Raw genomic sequence first — 15,635 nt, 5'->3', positions numbered from 1 at the left:
GGGTGTGGTATATAGAGGTAAGTAGATGTCAGGGTGTTTTATATAGAGGTAAGTAGATGTCAGGGTGTGGTATATAGAGGTAAGTAGATGTCAGGGTGTGGTATATAGAGGATGTAGAGGTAAGTAGATGTCAGGGTGTGGTATATAGAGGGTGTAGAGGTAAGCAGATGTCAGGGTGTGGTATATAGAGGGTGTAGAGGTAAGTAGATGTCAGGGTGTGGTATATAGAGGGTGTAGAGGTAAGTAGATGTCAGGGTGTGGTATATAGAGGGTGTAGAGGTAAGTAGATGTCAGGGTGTGGTATATAGAGGATGTAGAGGTAAGTAGATGTCAGGGTGTGGTATATAGAGGGTATAGAGGTAAGTAGATGTCAGGGTGTGGTATATAGAGGTAAGCAGATGTCAGGGTGTGGTATATAGAGGATGTAGAGGTAAGTAGATGTCAGGGTGTTGTATATAGAGGGTGTAGAGGTAAGCAGATGTCAGGGTGTTGTATATAGAGGGTGTAGAGGTAAGTAGATGTCAGGGTGTGGTATATAGAGGGTGTAGAGGTAAGCAGATGTCAGGGTGTTGTATATAGAGGGTGTAGAGGTAAGTAGATGTCAGGGTGTGGTATATACAGTGAAGGAAATAAGTATTTGATCCCTTGCTGATTTTGTAAGTTTGCCCCCTGTCAAAGACATGAACAGTCTAGAATTTTTAGGCTAGGTTAATTTTACCAGTGAGAGATAGATTATATAAAAAAAAAAAACAAAGTCACATTGTCAAAATGATATATATTTATTTGCATTGTGCACAGAGAAATAAGTATTTGATCCCTTTGGCAAACAAGACTTAATACTTGGTGGCAAAACCCTTGTTGGCCAGCACAGCAGTCAGACGTTTTTAGTAGTTGATGATGAGGTTTGCACACATGTTAGATGGAATTTTGGCCCACTCCTCTTTGCAGATCATCTGTAAATCATTGAGATTTCGAGGCTGTCGCTTGGCAACTCGGATCTTCAGCTCCCTCCATAAGTTTTCGATGGGATTAAGGTCTGGAGACTGGCTAGGCCACTCCATGACCTTAATGTGCTTCTTTTTGAGCCACTCCTTTGTTGCCTTGGCTGTATGTTTCGGGTCATTGTCGTGCTGGAAGACCCAGCCACGAGCCATTTTTAATGTCCTGGTGGGGGGAAGGAGGTTGTCACTCAGGATTTGACGGTACATGGCTCCATCCATTCTCCCATTGATGCGGTGAAGTAGTCCTGTGCCCTTAGCAGAGAAACACCCCCAAAACATAATGTTTCCACCTCCATGCTTGACAGTGGGGACGGTGTTCTTTGGGTCATAGGCAGCATTTCTCTTCCTCCAAACACGGCGAGTTGAGTTAATGCCAAAGAGCTCAATTTTAGTCTCATCTGACCACAGCACCTTCTCCCAATCACTCTCAGAATCATCCAGATGTTCATTTGCAGACGTCAGACGGGCCTGTACATGTGCCTTCTTGAGCAGGGGGACCTTGCGGGCACTGCAGGATTGTAATGTGTTACCAATGGTTTTCTTGGTGACTGTGGTCCCAGCTGCCTTGAGATCATTAACAAGTTCCCCCCGTGTAGTTTTCGGCTGAGCTCTCACCTTCCTCAGGATCAAGGATACCCCACGAGGTGAGATTTTGCATGGAGCCCCAGATCGATGTGGATTGACAGTCATTTTGTATGTCTTCCATGTTCTTACTATTGCACCAACAGTTGTCTCCTTCTCACCCAGCGTCTTACTTATGGTTTTGTAGCCCATTCCAGCCTTGTGCAGGTCTATGATCTTGTCCCTGACATCCTTAGAAAGCTCTTTGGTCTTGCCCATGTTGTAGAGGTTAGAGCAGACATGGGCAAACTACGGCCCGCGGGCCACATACGGCCCGTTAGGCTTTTTAATCCGGCCCGCCGAACTTGTCCAAATTATAGTAAAAACCTCCTTTTTTTTCCCCTTTCCCTGCAATGCCCACGTTTTCCCAATAGATGGCGCACTCAAAACACATTGACCGTTGTTAATGTGGCGCGTATTTCTCTTTATTTCACTTTCATTTTCACTTCGTTTCACGTCACCATTAAGCCCTTCTGTGAAAATGAGCGGACCAAAGAGAAGGAAAGTGGACAGCGAATGCCGAGTGTTTAATAAGGAGTGGACAACAAAATACTTCTTCACTGAAGTCCGATCAACGGCTGTATGTCTGATATGCCAAGAAGATGTTGCGGTTTTCAAAGAGTACAATATCAGCCGTCACTTTGCCACGAAGCATGCAAACTATGCTAGCAAGCAGTCAACACAAGAACGGGCGGCTACTGCTCAGAGGTTGGCAGCTCATTTACAGAGTCAACAGAACTTTTTTCACCGACAAACTGCAATTCAAGAGTCAAGTACCAAGGCAAGTTATTTGCTGGCATTCAAATTAGCAAAGGCTAGCAAGCCTTTCTCCGAAGGCGAGTTTTTGAAAGAGTGCATGGTAGAGACAGCAGGTCTCTTGTGTCCGGAGAGCAAAGCCAAGTTTGAAAAAATCAGTTTAGCACGCAGGACAGTGACTCGCCGCGTGGAACTGATTGACGAAGATATAGTCAGCGAGTTAAACAAAAAGGCGGAGTCCTTTAAGTTATATTCACTAGCACTGGATGAAAGTAACGACATAAAAGACACTGCTCAGCTCCTAATTATTATCCGAGGGATTAACGACAGTTTTGAGATAACGGAGGAGCTTTTGAGCATGGAATCACTGAAAGGGAAAACGCGAGGAGAGGACTTATATGAACAGGTGTCTGCTGTCATCGAGAGAATGAAGCTACCTTGGAGTAAACTTGCCAATGTCACCACGGATGGATCGCCAAATTTAACTGGAAAAAACAATCGGGCTGCTGAAAAGAATCCAGGATAAAGTGAAAGAAGAAAACCCTGACCAGGATGTTATTTTACTTCACTGCATCAGACATCAGGAGTCTCTGTGTAAGTCTGTATTGCAGCTTAGTCACGTCGTGGATCCAGTTGTAAAACTTGTTAACTTCATACGAGCAAGGGGACTTAATCATCGTCAGTTCATTACGTTCCTGGAAGAAACTAATGCGGATCACCAGGACCTACTTTACCACTCTCGCGTCCGCTGGTTAAGTTTGGGGAAAGTGTTTCAACGAGTCTGGGAGCTCAAAGACGAGATTCGCTCATTTTTTAATTTAATGGGGAAATCCGAAGAATTCCCCGAGCTGAGCGACACAAACTGGCTTTGTGACTTTGCGTTTGCTGTGGACATATTTTCACACATGAATGAGCTGAACGTGAAGCTACAGGGGAAAGATCAGTTTGCGCACGACATGTACACAAATGTGAGAGCCTTCAAATCCAAGCTGGTTTTATTCTCCAGGCAAATGTCAAACAAATCTTTCGCACATTTCCCCACACTAGCCGTGCAGAAAGAGGCCGCCCGAAATGCGGAGAAATACTGCAAATCACTGGACGATCTGCACAGAGAATTTTGCCGTCGGTTCTGTGATTTTGAAAAAATTGACAAGTCACTTCAACTGGTGTCCTGTCCCCTGTCACAAGACCCCGAATCAGCACCGCAGGAGCTGCAATTGGAACTGATCGATCTTCAGTCTGACTCCGTCTCAAAGGAGAAGTTCAAGTCTCTTAAACTGAATGACTTTTACGCTTCACTTAACGAGACCGCGTTTCCAAACCTCCGGAGGACGGCGCAAAAGATGCTGGTGTTGTTTGGCTCGACCTACGTGTGTGAGCAGACGTTTAGCGTCATGAAAATCAACAAAGCCCATCACAGATCCAAGTTAACTGACCAACACCTCAGATCTGTCCTGAGAATTGCCACAACAAAACGAACTCCAGACTTTGATGCACTGGCAAAAAATGGAGACCAACAACACTGATCCCACTGAAATGAGGAGTTTTTCTGCTGTGTTATGAAAAAATGCATATGGAAAGTTTGGAAGTGCGTCTTTTAATTAAGAGCAATGCGCATTTACGCACAGCAGCGGTACAGTAGCTTAATTAACACGCCGCACATCGCTCTTAATTGACATTTTCAGCTGCAGGTAGGATATTTAATACAGCCTATGTCTGTGTGCTTGGCAACGATACACGTGTACTGTTTGCGCGTGAAGGCGAGGGTGTCCGTGGCGAGTTTGTAGAGCGCGCGGTCAGGACAATCCATCCATGATTTTGCGGAGTTTAACACAAGTAGATATTATTGAGCTTGAGTATTTCGTTGTGTAATAATATGTTTTGAATGTTGAAAGTGATTCCATTTTTCAATAAATGTTGATTTCTTTAACTTTGCACCTTCGATTGAAACTTATTAAGAACAGACGCAATCTTGATAAATCACAGTGCGTATGTTATTTTAATCTATTGACATTTCCTCCTCCCAGTATCTGCGAAATAGTATGTAAATGCCATATCTTGCATATTCCTTGAGACAAATTTATTAACTGATAAGGGCTATTTTTCACATTTGAAAGACAGTTAATAAATTGGGTTGTAGTGTTCTTACTGTGCTATGAGGTTTGCACACACTAGTATATCCGGCCCAAACACTCCCTCCAAATGCTCCTGGCCCGGCCCCTCTGTCAAATTTTAGAACCCATTGTGGCCCGCGAGTCAAAAAGTTTGACCACCCCTGGGTTAGAGTCAGACTGATCATTGAGTCTGTGGACAGGAGTCTCTTATACAGGTGACCATGTAAGAGCTGTCTATAATGCCGGCACCAAGTTGATTTGGAGCAGTAACTGGTCTGGAGGAGGCTGAACTCTTAATGGTTGGTAGGGGGTCACATACTTATTTCTCTGGGCACAATGCAAATAAATATATATCATTGTGACAATGTGATTTTCTGCTTTTTTTTATATATATATAATCTATCTCTCACTGGTAAAATTAACCTAGCCTAAAAATTCTAGACTGTTCATGACTGACAGCGGGCAAACGTACAAAATCAGCAAGGGATCAAATACTTATTTCCTTCACTGTATGTGGGTATAGAGGTAAGTAGATGTCAGGGTGTGGTATATAGAGGGTATAGAGGTAAGTAGATATCAGGGTGTGGTATATAGAGGTAAGTAGATGTCAGGGTGTGGTATATAGGGGTAAGTAGATGTCAGGGTGTGGTATATAGAGGTAAGTAGATGTCAGGGTGTGGTATATAGAGGTAAGTAGATGTCAGGGTGTGGTATATAGGGGTAAGTAGATGTCAGGGTGTGGTATATAGGGGTAAGTAGATGTCAGGGTGTGGTATATAGGGGTAAGTAGATGTCAGGGTGTGGTATATAGAGGTAAGTAGATGTCAGGGTGTGGTATATAGGGGTAAGTAGATGTCAGGGTGTGGTATATAGAGGTAAGTAGATGTCAGGGTGTGGTATATAGAGGTAAGTAGATGTCAGGGTGTGGTATATAGAGGTAAGTAGATGTCAGGGTGTGGTATATAGGGGTAAGTAGATGTCAGGGTGTGGTATATAGAGGTAAGTAGATGTCAGGGTGTGGTATATAGAGGTAAGTAGATGTCAGGGTGTGGTATATAGAGGTAAGTAGATGTCAGGGTGTGGTATATAGAGGTAAGTAGATGTCAGGGTGTGGTATATAGGGGTAAGTAGATGTCAGGGTGTGGTATATAGAGGTAAGTAGATGTCAGGGTGTGGTATATAGAGGTAAGTAGATGTCAGGGTGTGGTATATAGAGGTAAGTAGATGTCAGGGTGTGGTATATAGGGGTAAGTAGATGTCTGGGTGTGGTATATAGAGGTAAGTAGATGTCAGGGTGTGGTATATAGAGGTAAGTAGATGTCAGGGTGTGGTATATAGGGGTAAGTAGATGTCAGGGTGTGGTATATAGGGGTAAGTAGATGTCAGGGTGTGGTATATAGAGGTAAGTAGATGTCAGGGTGTGGTATATAGGGGTAAGTAGATGTCAGGGTGTGGTATATAGAGGTAAGTAGATGTCAGGGTGTGGTATATAGAGGTAAGTAGATGTCAGGGTGTGGTATATAGAGGTAAGTAGATGTCAGGGTGTGGTATATAGGGGTAAGTAGATGTCAGGGTGTGGTATATAGAGGTAAGTAGATGTCAGGGTGTGGTATATAGGGGTAAGTAGATGTCAGGGTGTGGTATATAGGGGTAAGTAGATGTCAGGGTGTGGTATATAGGGGTAAGTAGATGTCAGGGTGTGGTATATAGGGGTAAGTAGATGTCAGGGTGTGGTATATAGAGGTAAGTAGATGTCAGGGTGTGGTATATAGAGGTAAGTAGATGTCAGGGTGTGGTATATAGGGGTAAGTAGATGTCAGGGTGTGGTATATGGAGGTAAGTAGATGTCAGGGTGTGGTATATAGAGGTAAGTAGATATCAGGGTGTGGTATATAGAGGTAAGTAGATATCAGGGTGTGGTATATAGAGGTAAGTAGATGTCAGGGTGTGGTATATAGAGGTAAGTAGATGTCAGGGTGTGGTATATAGAGGTAAGTAGATGTCAGGGTGTGGTATATAGAGGTAAGTAGATGTCAGGGTGTGGTATATAGGGGTAAGTAGATGTCAGGGTGTGGTATATAGAGGTAAGTAGATGTCAGGGTGTGGTATATAGGGGTAAGTAGATGTCAGGGTGTGGTATATAGAGGTAAGTAGATGTCAGGGTGTGGTATATAGGGGTAAGTAGATGTCAGGGTGTGGTATATAGAGGTAAGTAGATGTCAGGGTGTGGTATATAGGGGTAAGTAGATGTCAGGGTGTGGTATATAGGGGTAAGTAGATATCAGGGTGTGGTATATAGAGGTAAGTAGATGTCAGGGTGTGGTATATAGAGGTAAGTAGATGTCAGGGTGTGGTATATAGAGGTAAGTAGATGTCAGGGTGTGGTATATAGAGGTAAGTAGATGTCAGGGTGTGGTATATAGGGGTAAGTAGATGTCAGGGTGTGGTATATAGAGGTAAGTAGATGTCAGGGTGTGGTATATAGGGGTAAGTAGATGTCAGGGTGTGGTATATAGAGGTAAGTAGATGTCAGGGTGTGGTATATAGGGGTAAGTAGATGTCAGGGTGTGGTATATAGAGGTAAGTAGATGTCAGGGTGTGGTATATAGGGGTAAGTAGATGTCAGGGTGTGGTATATAGGGGTAAGTAGATGTCAGGGTGTGGTATATAGGGGTAAGTAGATGTCAGGGTGTGGTATATAGAGGTAAGTAGATGTCAGGGTGTGGTATATAGAGGTAAGTAGATGTCAGGGTGTGGTATATAGGGGTAAGTAGATATCAGAGTGTGGTATATAGAGGTAAGTAGATGTCAGGGTGTGGTATATAGGGGTAAGTAGATGTCAGGGTGTGGTATATGGAGGTAAGTAGATGTCAGGGTGTGGTATATAGAGGTAAGTAGATATCAGGGTGTGGTATATAGAGGTAAGTAGATATCAGGGTGTGGTATATAGAGGTAAGTAGATGTCAGGGTGTGGTATATAGAGGTAAGTAGATGTCAGGGTGTGGTATATAGGGGTAAGTAGATATCAGGGTGTGGTATATAGAGGTAAGTAGATGTCAGGGTGTGGTATATAGGGGTAAGTAGATGTCAGGGTGTGGTATATAGAGGTAAGTAGATGTCAGGGTGTGGTATATAGGGGTAAGTAGATGTCAGGGTGTGGTATATAGAGGTAAGTAGATGTCAGGGTGTGGTATATAGGGGTAAGTAGATGTCAGGGTGTGGTATATAGAGGGTATGTGGTTGTGGTACGGGTGGGGATGGTGGTCGGCGATTATTCTCAGGCACATGGATGTATTTCTGGTTTGTACGATGCTATAATAGAGCGCCCCCCGCAGGATATCTCCTGCCTCCATTTTCATACAGTGACAGTACAGGTAGAAGGAAGCGGCGGCGGACGTGCGGCGATAATACTGCGATGTAAAGTGTAACCTGGTAAATATCCGTGATCGCAAATACCTGGAAAAATGCTGCGGTTTTCATTGCAAAGCGCAGCAAAAAAAAAAAGCATTTTGACCAAGACGTGAGAAGTGCGCTGCGCGTGACAGGGAAGCGGCAGGTCACCTATAGAACGCTGCTCACCCCACGCTTATCCCCTCCCCTAAACTCCTCCTCCCACCGTAAATAACGTTCTGCAAACATCTCACGCCTTTTATGGGAATAATCCGCAATCTCGTTCTTCTGATGCCGCCCACCGCCAAAAACTGACCGACCCTGAAATCTCGTCTCATATAGAGCGCACGCGCCACTCATGTAAGTCCCACACCTTTCCCGTCCGGCCCTCAAATCCAGTTACTGCGCATGCGGCGCTATGGTGTCCCGTTGTGCGCACGAACCAGGACATTGATGCGCAAGCGCTGGATTTCGGGTGAGCTGGGCGGAGGTGAGGAGCTGTCAATCAAAAGTAAGGAGGCGGGGTGAACTCAGAAAGGCTTGAGGAATGAAGATAGGACTCCTATGCTCATTAGTATACGGTGCGGGAACACTAAAAAACGGAAAACTAAAGAAACAGAGCGACGGAGAAGATAATTATACGCTACAGAACAATGATCGTTCAGCCACCGCCCCCAGCGATCGCTGGATTAATAGGTGAAATGCTGCCGCCAGGTTTATACATGACCGGAGGGTAGAGGTCTACAGGGACACCTTGTGGCTGGTTTAGTGAACTGCATATAATGACACCACTGCGGAGACTCCAGAGATAGGAGTAGTCACTGCCAATAACAGGAGCGCTAGAATGGACAGGAGAGGCGCTGGGCAGCGTGGGCCTCGTCTAGGAGAATCCTGCACCGGGCCTGGTCACTGCACCAATTTTACAACAAAAAAACAGATATAAAAGATGAAATATTGCTGCGTAACACAAAAAAAAGAGAAAAAAACCTTTATTAAAGTGGATAAGATTCATTCCAGTATGAGGCGGAGGAGTACAGCTTCCCCTGGCGCAAGCGGCACGCTGTCCTGAAGCGCTTGACCTCGGTTGTGACCCCACTGGGATGACAACAACACTCTCGCGGAGGCCGAAAAATTAGGGAAATTCAGGGACACATTTTGTGAAAGATCAGTAAGACCGATAATGACTAGAAGTGTGGAACAGCCCCAACGAGACAGACCGTTGTAGGACGAGCCATTAGATGTAAACTGAAGCCAACCAGCGTAAAGGGCGGGGTTCTGGAAGCGCAGGTGGAGCAGGGAGCGGAGCCAGGAGGGCGCATGCTGCGACTGCAAAGACAATACACAAAATGACATCACTGAAAAAAATGAAATCACAGCTGCTCCTATATACAAGAATATAACTACTATAATACTGCCCCTATATACAAGAATATAACTACTATAATACTGCTCCCTATATACAAGAATATAACTACTATAATACTGCCCCCTATATACAAGAATATAACTACTATAATACTGCCCCTATATACAAGAATATAACTACTATAATACTGCCCCTATATACAAGAATATAACTACTATAATACTGCCCCTATATACAAGAATATAACTACTATAATACTGCCCCTATATACAAGAATATAACTACTATAATACTGCCCCCTATATACAAGAATATAACTACTATAATACTGACCCTATATACAAGAATATAACTACTATAATACTGCCCCCTATATACAAGAATATAACTACTATAATACTGCTCCTATATACAAGAATATAACTACTATAATGCTGCTCCTATATACAAAAATATAACTACTATAATACTGCCCCTATATACAAGAATATAACTACTATAATACTGCTCCTATATACAAGAATATAACTACTATAATACTGCCCCCTATATACAAGAATATAACTACTATAATACTGCTCCTATATACAAGAATAGAACTACTATAATACTGCCCCTATATACAAGAATATAACTACTATAATACTGCTCCTATATACAAGAATATAACTACTATAATACTGCTCCCTATATATAAGAATATAACTACTATAATACTGCCCCCTATATACAAGAATATAACTACTATAATACTGCTCCTATATACAAGAATATAACTACTATAATACTGCCCCTATATACAAGAATATAACTACTATAATACTGCTCCTATATACAAGAATATAACTACTATAATACTGCTCCTATATACAAGAATATAACTACTATAATACTGCTCCTATATACAAGAATATAACTACTATAATACTGCTCCTATATACAAAAATATAACTACTATAATACTGCCCCTATATACAAGAATATAACTACTATAATACTGCTCCTATATACAAGAATATAACTACTATAATACTGCCCCCTATATACAAGAATATAACTACTATAATACTGCTCCTATATACAAGAATATAACTACTATAATACTGCCCCTATATACAAGAATATAACTACTATAATACTGCTCCTATATACAAGAATATAACTACTATAATACTGCTCCTATATACAAGAATATAACTACTATAATACTGCTCCTATATACAAGAATATAACTACTATAATACTGCCCCTATATACAAGAATATAACTACTATAATACTGCTCCTATATACAAGAATATAACTACTATAATACTGCCTCCTATATACAAGACTATAACTACTATAATACTGCTCCTATATACAAGAATATAACTACTATAATACTGCCCCCTATATACAAGAATATAACTACTATAATACTGCTCCTATATACAAGAATATAACTACTATAATACTGCCCCCTATATACAAGAATATAACTACTATAATACTGCTCCTATATACAAGAATATAACTACTATAATTCTGCTCCTATATACAAGAATATAACTACTATAATACTGCTCCCTATATACAAGACTATAACTACTATAATACTGCCCCTATATACAAGAATATAACTACTATAATACTGCCCCTATATACAAGAATATAACTACTATAATACTGCTCCTATATACAAGAATATAACTACTATAATACTGCTCCTATATACAAGAATATAACTACTATAATACTGCCCATATATACAAGAATATAACTACTATAATACTGCTCCTATATACAAGAATATAACTACTATAATACTGCTCCTATATACAAGAACTACTATAATACTGCTCCTATATACAAGAATATAACTACTATAATACTGCCCCTATATACAAGAATATAACTACTATAATACTGCTCCCTATATACAAGAATATAACTACTATAATACTGCCCCCTATATACAAGAATATAACTACTATAATACTGCTCCTATATACAAGAATATAACTACTATAATACTGCCCCTATATACAAGAATATAACTACTATAATACTGCCCCTATATACAAGAATATAACTACTATAATACTGCCCCTATATACAAGAATATAACTACTATAATACTGCCCCTATATACAAGAATATAACTACTATAATACTGCCCCCTATATACAAGAATATAACTACTATAATACTGACCCTATATACAAGAATATAACTACTATAATACTGCCCCCTATATACAAGAATATAACTACTATAATACTGCTCCTATATACAAGAATATAACGACTATAATACTGCTCCCTATATATAAGAATATAACTACTATAATACTGCCCCCTATATACAAGAATATAACTACTATAATACTGCTCCTATATACAAGAATATAACTACTATAATACTGCCCCTATATACAAGAATATAACTACTATAATACTGCTCCTATATACAAGAATATAACTACTATAATACTGCTCCTATATACAAGAATATAACTACTATAATACTGCTCCTATATACAAAAATATAACTACTATAATACTGCCCCTATATACAAGAATATAACTACTATAATACTGCTCCTATATACAAGAATATAACTACTATAATACTGCCCATATATACAAGAATATAACTACTATAATACTGCTCCTATATACAAGAATATAACTACTATAATACTGCCCCTATATACAAGAATATAACTACTATAATACTGCTCCTATATACAAGAATATAACTACTATAATACTGCTCCTATATACAAGAATATAACTACTATAATACTGCTCCTATATACAAGAATATAACTACTATAATACTGCCCCTATATACAAGAATATAACTACTATAATACTGCTCCTATATACAAGAATATAACTACTATAATACTGCCCCCTATATACAAGACTATAACTACTATAATACTGCTCCTATATACAAGAATATAACTACTATAACACTGCCCCCTATATACAAGAATATAACTACTATAACACTGCCCCCTATATACAAGAACATAACTACTATAATACTGCTCCTATATACAAGAACATAACTACTATAATACTGCCCCTATATACAAGAATATAACTACTATAATACTGCCTCCTATATACAAGACTATAACTACTATAATACTGCTCCTATATACAAGAATATAACTACTATAATACTGCCCCCTATATACAAGAATATAACTACTATAATACTGCTCCTATATACAAGAATATAACTACTATAATACTGCCCCCTATATACAAGAATATAACTACTATAATACTGCTCCTATATACAAGAATATAACTACTATAATTCTGCTCCTATATACAAGAATATAACTACTATAATACTGCTCCCTATATACAAGAATATAACTACTATAATACTGCTCCTATATACAAGAATATAACTACTATAATACTGCTCCTATATACAAGAATATAACTACTATAATACTGCCCCTATATACAAGAATATAACTACTATAATACTGCTCCTATATACAAGAATATAACTACTATAATACTGCTCCTATATACAAGAATATAACTACTATAATACTGCTCCTATATACAAGAATATAACTACTATAATACTGCTCCCTATATACAAGAATATAACTACTATAATACTGCCCCCTATATACAAGAATATAACTACTATAATACTGCCCCCTATATACAAGAATATAACTACTATAATACTGCCTCTATATACAAGAATATAACTACTATAATACTGCCACTATATACAATAATATAACTACTATAATACTGCCCCTATATACAAGAATATAACTACTATAATACTGCTCCTATATACAAGAATATAACTACTATAATACTGCTCCTATATACAAGAATATAACTATTATAATACTGCTCCCTATATACAAGAATATAACTACTATAATACTTCCCCTATATACAAGAATATAACTACTATAATACTGCCCCCTATATACAAGAATATAACTACTATAATACTGCCTCCTATATACAAGAATATAACTACTATAATACTGCTCCCTATATACAAGAATATAACTACTATAATACTGCCCCTATATACAAGAATATAACTACTATAATACTGCCCCTATATACAAGAATATACCTACTATAAAACTGCCCCTATATACAAGAATATAACTACTATAATACTGCCCCCTATATACAAGAATATAACTACTATAATACTGCCCATATATACAAGAATATAACTACTATAATACTGCCTCCTATATACAAGAATATAACTACTATAATACTGCCCCTGTATACAAGAATATAACTACTATAATACTGCCCATATATACAAGAATATAACTACTATAATACTGCCCATATATACAAGAATATAACTACTATAATACTGCCCCTATATATAAGAATATAACTACTATAATACTGCCCCTATATACAAGAATATAACTACTATAATACTACCCCCTATATACAAGAATATAACTACTATAATACTGCCCCCTATATACAAGAATATAACTACTATAATACTGCCCCTATATACAAGAATATAACTACTATAATACTGCTCCCTATATACAAGAATATAACTACTATAATACTGCCCATATATACAAGAATATAACTACTATAATACTGCCTCCTATATACAAGAATATAACTACTATAATACTGCCCCTGTATACAAGAATATAACTACTATAATACTGCCCATATATACAAGAATATAACTACTATAATACTGCCCCTGTATACAAGAATATAACTACTATAATACTGCCCCTATATATAAGAATATAACTACTATAATACTGCCCCTATATACAAGAATATAACTACTATAATACTACCCCCTATATACAAGAATATAACTACTATAATACTGCCCCCTATATACAAGAATATAACTACTATAATAATGCCCCTATATACAAGAATATAACTACTATAATACTGCCCCCTATATACAAGAATATAACTACTATAATAATGCCCCCTATATACAAGAATATAACTACTATAAGACTGCCCCCTATATACAAGAATATAACTACTATAATACTGCCCCCTATATACAAGAATATAACTACTATAATATTGCCTCTATATACAAGAATATAACTACTATAATACTGCCCCTATATACAAGAATATAACTACTATAATACTGCCACCTATATACAGGAATATAACTACTATAATACTGCCCCCTATATACAAGAATATAACTACTATAATACTGCCCATATATACAAGAATATAACTACTATAATACTGCCCCCTATACACAAGAATATAACTACTATAATACTGCCCCCTATATACAAGAATATAACTACTATAATACTGCCCATATATACAAGAATATAACTACTATAATACTGCCCCTATATACAAGAATATAACTACTATAATACTGCCCCTATATACAAGAATATATCTACTATAATACTGCTCCTATATACAAGAATATAACTACTATAATACTGCCCCTATATACAAGAATATAACTACTATAATACTGCTCCTATATACAAGAATATAACTACTATAATACTGCTCCTATATACAGGAATATAACTACTATAATACTGCTCCTATATACAAGAATATAACTACTATAATACTGCTACTATATACAAGAATATAACTACTATAATACTGCTCCTATATACAAGAATATAACTACTATAATACTGCTCCCTATATACAAGAATATAACTACTATAATACTGCCCCTATATACAAGAATATAACTACTATAATACTGCTCCCTATATACAAGAATATAACTACTATAATACTGCTCCTATATACAAGAATATAACTACTATAATACTGCTCCTATATACAAGAATATAACTACTATAATACTGCTCCTATATACAAGAATAGAACGACTATAATACAGCCCCTATATACAAGAATATAACTACTATAATACTGCCCCCTATATACAAGAATATAACTACTATAATACTGCTTCTATATACAAGAATATAACTACTATAATACTGCCCCTATATACAAGAATATAACTACTATAATACTGCCCCCTATATACAAGAATATAACTACTATAATACTGCTCCTATATACAAGAATATAACTACAATAATACTGCCCCCTATATACAAGAATATAACCACTATAATACTGCCCCTATATACAAGAATATAACTACTATAATACTGCTCCTATATACAAGAATATAACTACTATAATACTGCTCCTATATACAAGAATAGAACGACTATAATACTGCCCCCTATGTATAATTATACTAGTCACTGGTGTATCTAAGCCATTCATCTGTGATACTGTAGAGCGCTACATTCCTAGTCTGTGATATGTTATCGCTATTGGATATGCAGCCGGTGAGCTGACCCTCAGGC

The 15,635-nt window shown here is 37.9% G+C and overlaps 2 protein-coding genes across 2 annotated transcripts in view; one reads left to right on the top strand and one right to left on the bottom strand.

The window, feature by feature from the left end:
- Window positions 1-2,478: 2,478 nt before the first annotated feature.
- Window positions 2,479-3,904, top strand: LOC142709494 (general transcription factor II-I repeat domain-containing protein 2A-like). The gene is made up of 2 exons (XM_075848469.1): window positions 2,479-2,835; window positions 2,990-3,904. The coding sequence occupies exons 1-2, from the start codon at window positions 2,479-2,481 to the stop codon at window positions 3,902-3,904; spliced, it is 1,272 nt and encodes a 423-aa protein (XP_075704584.1).
- A 5,212-nt stretch (window positions 3,905-9,116) lies between these two features.
- The window catches only part of LOC142709493 (calpain-1 catalytic subunit-like), a 15,809-nt gene continuing 9,290 nt past the window's right edge, over window positions 9,117-15,635 (bottom strand). Inside the window, exon 8 of the mRNA XM_075848468.1 lies at window positions 9,117-9,208. Within this exon, the coding sequence (XP_075704583.1) occupies window positions 9,117-9,208 (92 nt within the window). The remainder of the gene's footprint in view (window positions 9,209-15,635) is intronic.

Source organism: Rhinoderma darwinii, unplaced genomic scaffold (genome assembly GCF_050947455.1).
Source record: "Rhinoderma darwinii isolate aRhiDar2 unplaced genomic scaffold, aRhiDar2.hap1 Scaffold_41, whole genome shotgun sequence".
In the NCBI taxonomy this organism is placed as follows: domain Eukaryota; kingdom Metazoa; phylum Chordata; class Amphibia; order Anura; family Rhinodermatidae; genus Rhinoderma; species Rhinoderma darwinii.
The sequence above is the reverse complement of the archived record's forward strand: the minus strand, read 5'-3'. Positions and strand labels throughout refer to the sequence as shown.

What these genes read in the sequence shown, in the direction of transcription:
- LOC142709494 (XM_075848469.1), top strand. Translation starts at nt 2,479, where the DNA reads ATGGTAGAGACAGCAGGTCTCTTGTGTCCGGAGAGCAAAGCCAAGTTT. An exon ending in CTTGGAGTAAACTTGCCAAT is followed by an intron (nt 2,836 to 2,989) that starts GTCACCACGGAT and finishes TCTGTATTGCAG; the next exon opens with CTTAGTCACGTCGTGGATCC.